Source organism: Bison bison, unplaced genomic scaffold (assembly GCF_000754665.1).
Source record: "Bison bison bison isolate TAMUID 2011002044 unplaced genomic scaffold, Bison_UMD1.0 scf7180017864040, whole genome shotgun sequence".
Taxonomy (NCBI): domain Eukaryota; kingdom Metazoa; phylum Chordata; class Mammalia; order Artiodactyla; family Bovidae; genus Bison; species Bison bison.
The window spans coordinates 4,829,982-4,845,019 of NW_011494612.1; the positions used below are offsets into that span (position 1 = coordinate 4,829,982).

The following is a 15,038-nucleotide window of genomic DNA, read 5'->3' on the forward strand; positions in this document are numbered from 1 at the left end:
GGTAGTCTTGGTATGGTCCACACGTCAGGAAGTGAGAGATGTTCTAGAATGGTACAGTGGGTAAAAGGAAGAAACTGCTGCACCCCCTCAGAATGAATCTGTCCAGATGATGTTGATTAGATATGATGAGGACTGGGAAGAGTTTGCTTCTGGGACTCATCACACCATTCACATCAGTATAGAAAGCGAATAGCAAGTCTGGTAGGGAAGGAACACCTCAGACCCTGATCAGGGGTTGGGACCACTGAACTCTCTTGCATTATGTATCCCTGGAAGAATACACAGGAAGAGGAGGAAGAGATGTATTTATTCTTGTATCTATAGAATTTTGAACCATGTATTTTATATATTCTAAAAACTATTAAAAACTTAAAAGATTTTTTTTTAAGTATATCTAAATCTGGAACTGAAATTTAGAAATTAACATTTTCAGGTGTAAAGCTAGGGTGCTGTACAATAAGAACCTAAAATATAGAAAAACAAACAAAATACAAGTTAGATTTTAACAGTAGTTAATTTTCTAGTATGAAAATGTCTCTAGGAATGTATATATACAAGAGTAGTATAAGCTATTAACTTTATTTTTATTTAATATAACTGATGAAGTTAACAGACAAATATATTGTAACAAAAAGTTATAATTGATTAGTTTACATTCCACATTTTAAAGGATTTCACAATTATTTTAACATAGTCAAAGGCTTACTATATGAATTTTACCCATTTTTGAAATGTAAAATACACAATTATAATAATACCCATACTACATATCTTACAATTTTAAAGTTTTAGCTAAAACTTATGAGTCTCTGCAGGTAAGAGTTCTCTTATACCTATGACAAATAAAATGTATTACTAATAAAGTGCCACTGGATTAGACAATGCCATTTCAACTATTTCCTTTTTGAAGAGAAGGACAGAAACAGTACAGAGCTAGGAATCTGCATTATTCTTTATAACAAGCACAAGAGTGCTTATTTATAGTAGATATTAACCACATAAAGGATTCCTCTCAAGAAAAATCACAACCGTGACTTATGACAAGCTGTATAGTCACCACTGAATCAAGTTTATATCCAGAGTTTTAAAAAAGTGCAATCTTGAACTATGATAAACTTAAGTCTACCAATATCAAGACATAGTTTTAGGGACTTTATATAAATAAAGGAACCTCGCTTTTAATTGTAAAATAGGTTGCAACTTGTAATAAGGAGTCAGGAATAGTGGTGGATGGTAAGGTTGGGCAACAAGAATGTTTCTTTAGCAGGTGAAAGCCTGATATGCATTGCTGTAAGATGCATCTTTCATGTAAGGAAAACGTGTATAGATATATACAGCACTTTTCAGGCACTTGACCTCACGTGGTAGTTATGTTGATGCTCAGATGGTCATTTAATGAAAAAATATTAAATTATATAGAACTTCAAGTCATGTTCCCATAGAACATCTGTGTTCTGTAAGCTAAATCCAAATGTTCCCTGCTAAAATCAAATAATACCATATGCCCAATTCAGAGAAAGAAAATTTAATAAAGTTAATGGATTGAATTTTCTCAATTTTAAGGTTTTTCACAATGAAATTTTCTTAAGTCTTTGTTACCTATTACTTGTCCAAATGCTGGGAGGAAAAAAGGCTTGAAAACTATGAAATATCATGCCTAGATATCAGAAAAGTTTAAACTGTTGACCAATTAATATTATGCTGTTTATGGATATATGCTTATAGTTTGTACATATACTGCTTAAGAGTCATATTTTCTTATAATAAATGTTACTAGTTCATATACAGAATTCAATCTGTAAACACTTTAATGTGCCCCCAAAAGTGTTATGAATTTTAATTCTTTTCTCCCTAGACATGTTTTGAAAATCACATCCAAGTTTGGCTCCAAAGCTATCTTTGGGGCCCATGCCAAAGGAATGCTTTCAGGTGTATCATTAAGGATAAGGTTCTAAGATAAGACCACCAAATTCTTTTCTAAAATGAAAAAAATATGCCAAGATTCCAGTATACATGTTAGCAATATTCCAATTTTTTTCTTGAATATTTAGCATATAGTTTAAGTGTGTTGATATTACAGATTTTTATTTGTATGTATCATTGTATTACAATGTGGGAAAATTTTACAATATTCTTTCAGGCAGTTAGCTTTAAAATAAGGAAACTTCAGCTCTTAGCACAAACAGCCCTGAGAACAATGCATTCAAATTGCAACTAGAAATAATCTAATTGAGAAACTTTAAAATACAAAACCAAATTCTGGAAAAGTTGTAAATAAAAAAAAAGTTACCAACATTTGAGGCACTACCAGACTACAGTACTTTTAAGAGTTGGAAGGACTTTGTAAAGAGAACAAACATACAAAGCTATGTGCACATATGCACACATGTTGTGCTATTAATGAAAAACTGTATCCCCAAATTTTATAGCCTAAACATTTTATTGCAGCATCTCCTATTAAAGATTTCATGCTCTGGCTGCAGGAGAGTTTTGGTAATAGTTATAAAGAATCCATACAGAATTTTGTACCATAAATGGAAATGGATTCAAGAGCTTGCTGCTGCTGCTGCTAAGTCGCTTCAGTCATGTCTGACTCTGTGCGACCCCAGAGACGGCAGCCCACCAGGCTCCCCCGTCCCTGGGATTCTCCAGGCAAGAACACTGGAGTGGGTTACCATTTCCTTCTCCAATGCATGAAAGTGAAAAGTGAATGTGAAGTTGCTCAGTTAGCAACAATTTCAAGTGACTTGACAGCCCTTGGAAGGGAGCATGAAAGAAACATCATGTCTATGATGCAAATGCTAAGTCAAAGTAGCAATAATTTGATCTGTTTCAGAGGGTATATAACTTTGTAGCAAATAAGATATAACAAAGTCTTCACAGTAGAAATAAAATATGTTGTTCTAGAAAGAAACAAATATTCCACTTGTTAGTATAATACTGTATATAAATTGGTGAAATGCCTGCAGACAAAAAGGTATATCACTGTATAATCTATCAAGATGACAGTCTACATTCTACACGTGGTAACTGTGACATTTAACATTTACTACAAAAAAGTACAACAAATACTAGGAATCAACTTTTAACATTTCTGATGTCAAAAAAGAATGAAGTCTTTTCTGTTCTATTAAAAAATGTTTCCTGCTTCCTTTTAATACAATTTATAAAGCTTTTCTAAATGAAATATATTGTTCAAGAGAAACAAGTATTGACTTACATGAAAATAAACAGTCTCATATCTTTAAAATCTATAATTAAATGTCAGAAGAGAATTTACACTTTATTATAGTACTTGAAATACTTATGCGTAAGTAGCTTTTGCCATTCAATATATGAAGTATAGGTGCATTATCATAATTTATATATACTTTGCAATTGAAATACTTTACCTTGCAGTTGAAAATATATTTATGTCAAGTTTGATAAATTAGGAAGAACAAGGGCATGCTAATCCAGAATTAATACTAAACCAGAATACTAGTGTAGTTAACTGGGGTCATATGAATGGCCAGCAAGAAGCACAGATTGGTAACTTTCTGGAATTCCTGCAGGTAACGATGCCAACCAGTCACAAGTAAGATACATACTACACGAGTATTAAAAAAACTAGAGCAGTGATACCTAAATGGAATTCCGGAAATGAAAGAATTTAGCCTAATTACTAATTGTGCTTTAGATGGGCAAAAGCTAAAATGTTATACTAAAAAATGATTAACTACAACATCAATATTTCTTGTGCTTTAGAATTCCTTGCATTTCCTTAAAGCATCTTGCTTCTTCTCCAAGTGGTTTTGCTGAGGCCAATACAAGATTTAAAACGTGGGCAAATTAAGTAACTAAAACTGGGATCTTCTGTTCCTAATGCTATTTCCAATCAGAGTAGACCGATTATAGCATCATGCAGATTTTCCTCTAGGTGATAGGGTACAAAGGCCTTTTAGAAGTCAATGTATGATGGGAGGGGTCTTAGAATCAGTCTTAGAGAATGAAAGTATTACTGAAATGGTGATTTTGTTCTAAGTTTCACTGCAATATAATGGCTGTTACTGAGTCCTCACAAACCCTGTGATATAATGCCTAGAATTCTGGAAATAGATATATGATCCAAAAGACTGAACAGAAATGTAACAGAATCACCTAAAATACTTTTAAAAGTAATTCAGTTTATAGAAATCTTTCCTAGCTATATTTCATACCAGTTAAGTGAATTAAGTCACATGACAATCAGATAAATACATATACTTAAGTTAAATAATAATCATATAAAGTAACTTTTCTTCTATGATTCACTTTCATGTTAGAAAAAACATACATAAATTTAACAAGCATTCCAAATAATTTAAGAATTTCCAGTTTTTGTTGAACAAATACTCTGATGTCAAAAAAAGTCTACTTAAAAATGTCTAGAAAGGAGTGATTACTACAAATATCAACTATTGAACATAATCGATAAAAAGTACTGCATAGTATCCTGTAAAGCATGTCACTCCTTTAAATAGAGAAAACAAAAGTTAAAAATGCAAACAGAAACTTCCTATTTTTATGCTGATTACAAAGGGCTCAAATAAAAAGCTACAGCTTTTACCAACACCCTCTGCCACTGTCCTTTGGGCCTTCTTTACAATATGACTTGCTAACAGTCACACAACAGTTTAACGCCTCTGTTAACCACAACAAAGTACTAAAATGACCATAATACAGATTATACTAAGTCTGCCAGAAATTTGGCAAAGAACAGAATGACTGAGGTAACACAGGTGGGCTGCACACGATTACTAAGATAACTGGCACTTTTGATAACATGATTTTTGTTTAAGGATCTGTACTTGCCACACCCAGGCTGAAATTTTGACAATTCCAATCCATAATCTACTTATTCTATGATATTAAGTTTGAAATTAATGCAGAGCAATTCAACTTAAATGTGGTACATCAATACCACTGGATGCTACATTGTTTAAAACCCTGGTTTATTTATCATTTAACTAAAATTCAGGAATGATTTGCTCAGACAAATCATATTTGCTGAAGCTATCTCATCTGTTTCTTGGACTCACATACTGAAAACCACAGGAATGTTATATAGTAAAGACACCTACAAAATTAAAAAAAAAGTTATATATCTTGATTATTTTTTTAAATTGCTAATTGCCTACAAAACTAACTCAGCACAATTTCAAAACAACTGAAAAAGAAATGAGGTTGCTTATGAAGGCCATAGCTTTGGTGACAACTTAGAACCAAACTTTAGATCTGCAGTTTGGTCTAAACAGTTTGGTCATGCCTGATGTTCCCATTTATTTGCAGGGCTTTATGGCTACAGCATATTCTTCACTCATTGCACACATGACAGATACCTAGAAGGAAAAAAAAAGCAGGTAAAAAGTTATTCAAAAGGCAGTATCTATATAAGATATATTTAATTCATCATACACTGGATAATTGTGGATCTATTTTTCACCCTGCTTATTTAACTTTAAAACTTTATTTTTAATTGGAGGATAATTGCTTTTCAATATTGTGTTGGTTCTTGCTATACATCAACAGGAATCAGCCACAGGTATACCTATGTCCTCTCCTTGTTGACCCTCCTCCCACCTCTCTAGGTTGTCACAGAGCACTGGGTTTGAGCTCCCTGCATCATACAACAAGTTCCCACTGCTCATCTATTTTGCATGTGGTCATGTATACGTTTCCAGACACAGAGAACAGACTTGTGGATACAGTGAGGGAAGGAGAGGATGAGATGAGTACTCATGGATGTTTTATACATATTTATTTTGGAAAGAGGCATTCCAAGATCAAATCATCTTTCTCCACAGTTTTCTAGAGAAGAATTTCTTAAACTGTGGTTTTTAAAACAATTTCCAGGGAACAGGAAAATAAGAAGTATAAATGCCACAACACTTAGATGTTATACTTCTGAAAGTCATACCAAAGATAAAATAAATCACCTTTACTCTTTAGAATTCCCATAACATCCTTTCTCATCCTTCAGAATAGTTCAGGCTGACCTTCGAAACAAATTTGGGATTGACAGTGTCTATGTAGTAAAAAATGAACTTTGATACTTTTTTGGGGAATGGGCATGGTAAAAGGTATCCTGGGAAAACTGCCTAGTTCTAGAGTTCCTTTTCAACATTTCAGCACTATTTAACAGCTGTATTTCTTATAGTATTTTATGCTAATTTAGGTCAAAGCTTTTATAAAATGGCTTAAAAAAAATCTCCCCATAGGTCTTTACCTGCACATCTTCACCTGCATTATATTTTCCTTCTATTTCTTTGCCTAGTTCACCCTCTGGCAGCTTAAGATCCTCACGAACTTCACCAGTTTCTGTTAGCAGGGAAAGGTAACCATCCTGAATGCATATCAGCTGTTGAAAGAAATTATATCATTTGCACTGATTAGATTATATCCACTCCTTTGTAATTTTAACATGAATTGCCATTTACATTTATTTGTATAAGTACACAGTAATACAGTAATAAATTCTTGGTACTTAAGAATGCTACACATAGAAAAGTAGAAGATAGATATAGAGAAAAAGTATAAGTTCATTCCTTCTTGCATTCTTCCCCCCCCGACAAATCTCTACATTATTCAACAATCTGGCTTTTTTAAAATAGCGTATCCAGAAGTATTTACATTTATGTACACAATACAAATATAGGTGTTTTCAAAAATAAATGAGTTATTTTTCAGCAAGTTGTTTTCACTTAAATATGTCTTAGAAATCTTTCAATTTTAGAAAATATGGACTTGGCTTAATCTCTTTAATCTGTATGGAGACAGTTACTGATTTAACCATTTTTGTATTAATGGGCATAAAAGTTATTTTCAGTTTTTCATGACTATAAACAATACGTTTTATAACTTGATTATACACAAACTGAAGTGGAAAATTTTTAGTCTCCAGCTCACTGCTAACAACACTAGGTTTTTTTAAAAAGAAAAAAATTAGCTTCTTGATGACATTAGTGCAACAAACCCAGTCATCAACCTAACCTGCAAAAAGACATAGTTTTGATATCATTGAATTTTTTTCATTACAGGTATGAGGAAACTGGCAGGCCACATTCATTTATTCTAAAAGCAGGTACACCATCAGTGTGCCTAGAATTCCAAGAGGTTTTATGAAAGGCAACCAGCCAGCACACCAGATGCTAACACTGAGATACACAAAAGGAATCAGAGACACGGTCCCTGGTCCCCTTCAGCCACTATTTCATACACAGGCATACCCCAGAGATAGACTGTCAGAGCGCTCCTTTATGGCGCTACCGACTCAGGCAGTGGCTTTCCACAGACACTGCACCGACCACAGGTGTCAGAGCGCTCCCTTATGGCGCAACCGACTTAGGCAATGGCTTTCCACAGACACTGCACGGACCACAGGTGTCAGAGCGCTCCCTTATGGCGCTACCAACTCAGGCAATGGCTTTCCACAGACACTGCACTGACCACAGGAGATTTCAGTTTTTGCACATGTCTATAATCTCAAAAACAAAAAGCCACCCTATTGAGCCACCACAAACAACTTAATCTTTTGGTCACTCAAACATTTGTGAGATAGCTGGCAGAAAAGGGCAGGGGAGCAAGGAGATTGAGACAGAAGTGTGACTTTTAGACAACCACAGGCTCATTGTTTTTATTTTAGCTCCTTTAGCAACTCCCTGAGGTAGAACTTGTCAATTTTAAGAGTTAAAGGTTCCCACTCCATTAGCGACTGAACCACATTAGCCAAATAATAATATTGGTATTTTGAAATTTATATGGTATTTTATTAAGAGCAATTCATAACATAGCATTCATAAGCCATGGGATGAACTATAAAGCATTTCAAATACAAAAATGTACAGACATAAAACATCTACTAAAGTATTTGCTTATAAGCATTAAAATAAATTGGTATAATAAATAAAATTAAAATTTTCAAAAATAAAACTAAGCTATAGAAAAATGAAATTAAATAATAATAATGAATTATTTGATCTTCTTAAAGAAAAGCTGTAAAAGTAATGCAATAAAATCCTTTGTCTTTTACTTAAATTTACTCTTTGTTAACATTTAACCATGTGCTTTTTTTAAAATCTCTAGTATATATGGAATATATAAAATGCTTCCATACACATTCTTATTCTTTTATTTTCACTGAACCATTTGAGAGTAAGTTTCAAACATTATGACTCTTTAGCAATAATACTGTATTCTTCTCAAGGACATACTCATATAACCACAGTTTATTTTTCAAAATCAGGAAATTCAATATTGCTAACATATTATTTAATATACAGTCTGTATTCAAAGCTGCAGTATTGTCTTTTTTTCCCTCCCAGCTCCAGGATCATGCCTGGTATCTTTTTGGCTATCATACCAGTTCAGTCTCTTAATTTGGAACAGCTCCCATCGTCTTTCATGACACTGACGTTTTTGACAAGCACAGATTCATTGAATTATAGAATGTTTCTTAGTTTGAGTTTGTCAGTTTCTTAATGAATAAGATAGTGCATTTTTGGAAGGATTACTGCATAAATGATGTGTCCTCAGAGTATCACATCAAGAGGTAAATAATGTCTATTTCCTATTACTGGTGATATTAACTTTGATTACCTGGCTACAGTAGTATCTGCCAGATTTTTCCACTTTCAAGGTATCATTTCCCCTTTTGTAATTTTCAATCTTGTAAAAAAAAAAAACCTAACGGTGTCATTTTTGTGTTTCAAACATATTACTGTGCAACTTTTTCAATCTTTCCTCAAAGCCCTCTCTGATTCTATACAGTCAGAAGGAGATGGTGGTAAGGAGAGAGTTATAATTCTAAGTATTTCCTTCTGATCCTTCACTGTAAGCAAATCTACTCATTGGCTACACTAAAGCCTTTGACTGTGTGGATCACAACAAACTCTGGAGAATTCTTCAAGAGATGGGAATACCAGACCATCTTACCTGCCTCCTGAGGAATCCGTATGCAGGTCAAGAAGCAACAGTTAGAACCTTACATGGAACAATGGACTGTTTCAAAATTGGGAAAGGAGTACATTAAGGCTATATATTGTCACCCTGCTTATTTAACTTATATGCAGAGTACATCATGCAAAATGCCAGGCTGGATGAAGCACAAGCTGGAATCAAGATTGTTGGGAGAAATATCAATAACTTCAGATATGCAGATGAAACCATCCTTATAGTAGAAAGTGAAGAGGAACTAAAGAGCCTCTTGATGAAGGTGAAAGAGAGGAGTTAAGCTGGCTTAAAACTCAGCATTCAAAAGACGAAGATCATGGCATCTGGTCCCATCACTTCATGGCCAACAGATGGGGAAACAATGGAAACAGTGACAGACTCTACTTTCTTGGGCTCCAAAATCACTGCGGATAGTGACTGCAGCCATGAAATTAGAAGATGGCTTGCTCCTTGGAAGAAAAGCTATGACAAACCTAGACAGCATATTGAAAAGCAGAGACGTAACTTTGCCTACAAAGGTCAATATTAGTCAAAGCTATGATTTTTTCAGTAGTCATGTATGGATGTGAGAGCTGGACCATAAAGAAGGTTGAGTGCCAAAGAATTGATGCTTTTGAACTGTGGTGTTGGAGAAGGACTCTTGAGAGTCCCTTGGACTGCAAGGAGATCAAACCAGTCAATCCTAAAAGAAATCAATCCTGAATATTCACTGGAGGGACTGATGCTAAAGCTGAAGCTCTAATTCTTTGGCCACCTGATGTAAAGAGCCAACTTGTTGGAAAAGACCCTCGTGCTGGCAAAGATTGAAGGCAGGAGGAGAAGGGGACAGAGGATGAGATTGTTGGATGGCATCACCAACTCAATGGACATGAGTTTGAGGCAAGCTCTGGGAGATGGTGAAGGACAGGGAAGCCTGGTGTGCTTCAGTCCATGGAGTTGAAAAGAGTCGGACTCAACTGAGCGACTGAATAACAATACTCATTTGGTAACTTTGAAATGTTTTGAAGAATTTTTTTTGGTAGAAAAATCATTTTCTTAATGGTAAGCAAGGAGACAGGAGAGGGCAGGGTCAGAAAACTTGTAATAGAAGAGTCAATCATGCAGTGGCATACCAAGCTACTGAATGACATCTGAAATTATACCATACCCCCAAAATACTAGTACCAGAATGTGGTATCTATTATTCCCTACTAAAAGAATACAATGTATGGTGTTATTTCTCTCCATAGGGCTCTTGGGAAAATGGATAATTCCAGGTCCAGAGTAGGAAGCATACAAGATGTGAAAGCATGATAATCCATATCAAAGGGATTCAGGAGCTAACTGAAATAAGGGCCCTCTGGCCAAAGATAGAACAATTTGAGAATGAATAATGATAATAACTATAATATATTGAAACATAAATGTGTTTAAATGCTTGAGTTCAAAGTGGCAAAAAAACATTTCACTGGTCATCTTCAATAAAAGCCAGAGAACCAACTAATTTTGAAAACTGGTAATTAAAGGCAAAGAATCAAGTATTTATATTGCCTTTCCTATTATATACTATTGCAAGGGTAATCAAAAAAGCTAAAGGAAAATTTCTCTTTATAGAAGTGTTCTGGCTTTTATTTTTTTTTAAAAGAATAACTGATTATTATTACTTTGTCTTCCCTAATAAGTTAATGGATTGAGGCAGTTATTACATATCTAATAACATCACAAAAGAGCAAACCATAAGATTCATTTACTTGATGACTGCACAGAACATCACCTTTGGAGTAGTTCTTATTAAAGAAAAAAGATGAAAAAAATAAAAATCTAAACTAGATCTGTACATTTAATTATCCATTTTCAGAAATATGTGGGACAAAGGAACATGTTAAAGAACAAGGAAAATGCAATTAGCAAAATAAAGCCTGTGAGAAAGTCTATAGAGCAACATTCTTCATCAAAAAATTGAGAGGGGGCAGAGAGAGAGAGAGAAATAAGGAAGGGAGGAAAGAGAGACTCAAATGCATGTATGAGAGAGGAGAGCCTATAAAGCAGATTTAAGAGATACCTCAACCAATTTCACTGTGTGGACTTTATTTAGGTCCTGATTTAGAAAAACTACAAAATAAAAACAATTAACTATCACATCTGAAAAAGCAAAACACAAATACAATTAAGAAAATGTAGATATTGACTGGATATTTGAAGACATTAAGGAATTACTAATTTTTGAGGTACCACAGTGTGCTTTGATCTTGCTCTTTACAGCCCTTACCTTTTAAAAATGTGTATCAAAATATTTTCAGATGAAATGATAAATAACATAATATCTGGAATTAGCTTCAAAATAATCAAGAGACAGAGGATACAGGAAATAAAAGTAGATGGTGGGGTATAAATGAAATAAGATTTGCTATGTATTGATAATTTTTTAAGGCAGATGATGGGTATATGAGGTTCATCATATTTTGAAAATGTCTACTATAAAAAGCAAAAAATAAAAATGCTATGGTATATCAGAATTCTAGAAGGAGCACCGTAACCACTAAATAGCTGGAGGCACAGGGAGCTGAGGAAACAAAGCATGAACTGAAAGGAAGTATGTGAAGAAAGCCAGTGACTGGAGATTCTGTCCATGATGTGGTCATATAAGAACATGAAAAAGGAAAATTATGGGGCAACTTTTTGCCTGTAATTTATTGGTACACAACAGCAGAAAGCTGGAGAAGGAATAGCATCACTACAGGTGCCTTCTTAGCCCTAACTTCTGAACTTAGTTTTATTTCTCAATATATTTCAAAATAGTCAGACTTTTAAGTAAGACCTCCTTTCTTCTCCTCCTTCCTTTTCCTTTTCCTCCAGCACTCTCAAGCTACTTCTTTAGAGCTGCTGGTCCCTGGCGGCGGGGGGAGGGGGGCATGGGGAGGAGACTGGGCAAGAAGGAACTGAATGCTTGACCACTGTTATCAAACAACACAAGTAAATAACACTATTATCAACTAGAGTGCTATCTGACTCATCAAGCCATAAAACTGGTTATGCATAGTGCCACTTCATCATCAAGTGCAAGCTGCATATATGAGACCAACCTGAGCAGGTCCTGAAGGCACAGGCAAGCTGTATGAGACTCAGAAAGTACCTTCTGCAACATCCACCACTTCCCCCTCAACTCATACCAGTGGCTTTATGGGGGGAGTTCCCTATGCGCAGCTGACTGAAAAATAAAAAAAGCCAGAGTGGTTTCTAGATGGTTATGCATGGTCTGATGAAACTACTTGGAGAGACAGTGAGGATGAGAACTTCATGCACTGGACTCAGAGGATAAAGAACTGAAGGTTTAGATTTACACGAATGATGGGCAATGGCTAAGAGTCTGTATGGAAGTTCAACCACACTGAAAGAACAAGATGGGAAAACTGCTGACAATAAGGTCTGGGAGAGTGGTACCTGGAGGGGCCTCTCTGGTACCTGGTACCTGAGGGGTCTCTCAGGGGACATGCCACTGAGGAGGCAGACAGGTGACAAGATGATTCTATCGGCAAATGTCACTTAGTTTCTTACTGTAGTCTTCTCAGTCCTTGCTTAACTGGCTTATCAATGACTGGCCATTGTGGCATAAGCTAATTGACACAGGTTTTTTCTCACCAAGGCTGATGTGACCTACAGCCACTACTGACTACAGCTGCTGCTGGTACCTCAGAGCACAGACCAACGCAGAGTCACTGATATGGCACTATTTCCTAGGGCAAAGGTCAGGGGCCTGAGGTCAGGGGTGGCAGTCAAGAGGAGCTACCCCATGCCTGAGGTCAGGGGCAGCAGCTGAGAGGAGCTACCCCACGTCCAAGGTAAGGAGCAGCGGCTGTGCTTTGCTGGAGCAGCCATGAAGAGATACCCTACATCTAAGGTAAGAGAAACCCAAGTAAGACGGTAGGCACTGAGAGAGGGCATCAGAGGGCAGACAGACTGAAACCACAATCACAGACAACTAGCCAATCTGATCACATGGATCACAGCCTTGTTTAACTCAATGGAACTACGCCATGCCGTGTGGGGCCACCCAAGATGGATGGGTAATGGTGGAGAGGTCTGACAGAATGTGGTCCGCTGAAGAAGGGATGGCAAACCACTTCAGTATTCTTGCCTTGAGAACCCCATGAACACTATGAAAAGGCAAAATGATAGGATACTGAAAGAGGAACTCCTCAGGTTGGTAGGTGCCCAATATGTTAGTGGAGATCGGTGGAAAAATAACTCCAGAAAGAATGAAGGGATGGAGCCAAAGCAAAAACAATACCCAGTTGTGGATGCAACTGGTGATAGAAGCAAGGTTTGATGCTGTAAAGAGCAATATTGCATAAGAACCTGGAATGTTAGGTCCATGAATCAAGGCAAATTGGAACTGGTCAAACAGGAGATGGCAAGTGTAAACATTGACATTCTAGGAATCAGCAAACTAAGATGAACTGGAATGGGTGAATTTAACTCAGATGACCATTATATCTACTACTGTGGGCAGGAATCCCTTAGGAGAAATGGAGTAGCCACCATAGTCAACAAAAGAGTCTGAAATGCAGTACTTCGATGCAATCAAAAACAACAGAATGATCTCTGTTTGTTTCCAAGGCAAACCATTCAATATCACGGTAATCCAAGTCTATGCCCCGACCAGTAGCACTGAAGAAGCTGAAGTTGAATAGTTCTATGAAGACCTACAAGACTTTCTAGAACTAACACCCCAAAAAAGATGTCCCTTTCATTATAGGGGACTGGAATGCAAAAGTAGGAAGTCAAGAAACACCTGGAATAACAGGCAAATTTGGCCTTGGAGTACAGAATGAATCAGGGCAAAGGCTAATAGATTTCTGCCAAGAGAACACACTGGTCATAGCAAACACCCTCTTCCAACAACACAAGACAAGACTCTACACATGGACATCACCAGATGGTCAACAGTGAAATCAGATTGATTATATTCTTTGCAGCCAAAGATGGAGAAGCTCTATACAGTCAGCAAAAACAAGACAGGGAGCTGACTGTGGCTCAGATCATGAACTCCTTATTACCAAATTCAGAATGAAATTGAAGAAAGTGGAGAAAACCACTAGACCATTCAGGTATGACCTAAATCAAATCCCTTATGACTAGACTATACAGTGACAGTGACAAATAGATTTAAGGGACTAGATCTGATAGAGTGCCTGATGAACTATGGATGGAGGTTGGTGACATTGTATAGGAATCAGGAATCAAGACCACCCCAAGAAAAAGAAATGCAAAAAAGCAAAATGGCTGTCTGAGGAGGCCTTACAAATAGCTGTGAAAAGAAGGGAAGCAAAAAGTAAAGGAGGAAAGGAAAGATATAAGCATCTGAATGCAGAGTTCCAAAGAGTAGCAAAGAGAGATAAGAAAGCCTTCCTCAGTGATCAATGCAAAGAAATAGAGGAAAATAATAGAATGGGAAAGACTAGAGATCTCTTCAAGAAAATTAGAGACACCAAGGGAATATTTCATGCAAAAATGGGAACAATAAAGGACAGAAATGGTATGGACCTAACAGAAACAGAGATATTAAGAAGAGGTGGCAAGAATACACAGAAGAACTGTACAAAAAGGATCTTCATGACTAAGATAATCACAATGGTGTGATCACTCACCTAGAGCCAGACATCCTGGAATGTGAAGTCAAGTGGGTCTTAGAAAGCATCACTATGAACAAAGCTAGTGGAGGTGATGGGATTCCAGTTGAGCTATTTCAAATCCTCAAAGATGATGCTGTGAAAGTGCTGCACTCAATATGCCAGCAAATTTGGAAAACTCAGCAGTGGCCACAGGACTGGAAAAGGTCAGTTTTCATTCCAACCCCAAAGAAAGGCAATGCCAAAGAATGCTCACACTACTGCACAATTGTACTCATCTCACACACTAGTGTAAAGTGATGCTTAAATTCTCAAAGCCAGGCCTCAGCAAAATGTGAACTGTGAACTTCCAGATGTTCAAGCTGGTTTTAGAAAAGGCAGAGGAACCAGAGATCAAATTGCCAACATCTGCTGGATCATCGAAAAAGCAAGAGAGTTCCAGAAAAACATCTATTTCTG

At 36.3% G+C, this 15,038-nt stretch overlaps 1 protein-coding gene across 1 annotated transcript in view; it reads right to left on the reverse strand.

Moving 5' to 3' along the window:
- Nucleotides 1-568: 568 nt before the first annotated feature.
- Nucleotides 569-15,038, reverse strand: part of EIF5A2 (eukaryotic translation initiation factor 5A2) — a 21,365-nt gene continuing 6,895 nt past the window's right edge. The window contains exons 4-5 of the mRNA XM_010835239.1: nucleotides 6,248-6,379; nucleotides 569-5,360 (exon numbers count right to left, since the gene is read on the reverse strand). Coding sequence (XP_010833541.1) covers nucleotides 5,301-5,360; nucleotides 6,248-6,379 — 192 coding nt within the window. The 3' untranslated portion in view covers nucleotides 569-5,300. The remainder of the gene's footprint in view (nucleotides 5,361-6,247; nucleotides 6,380-15,038) is intronic.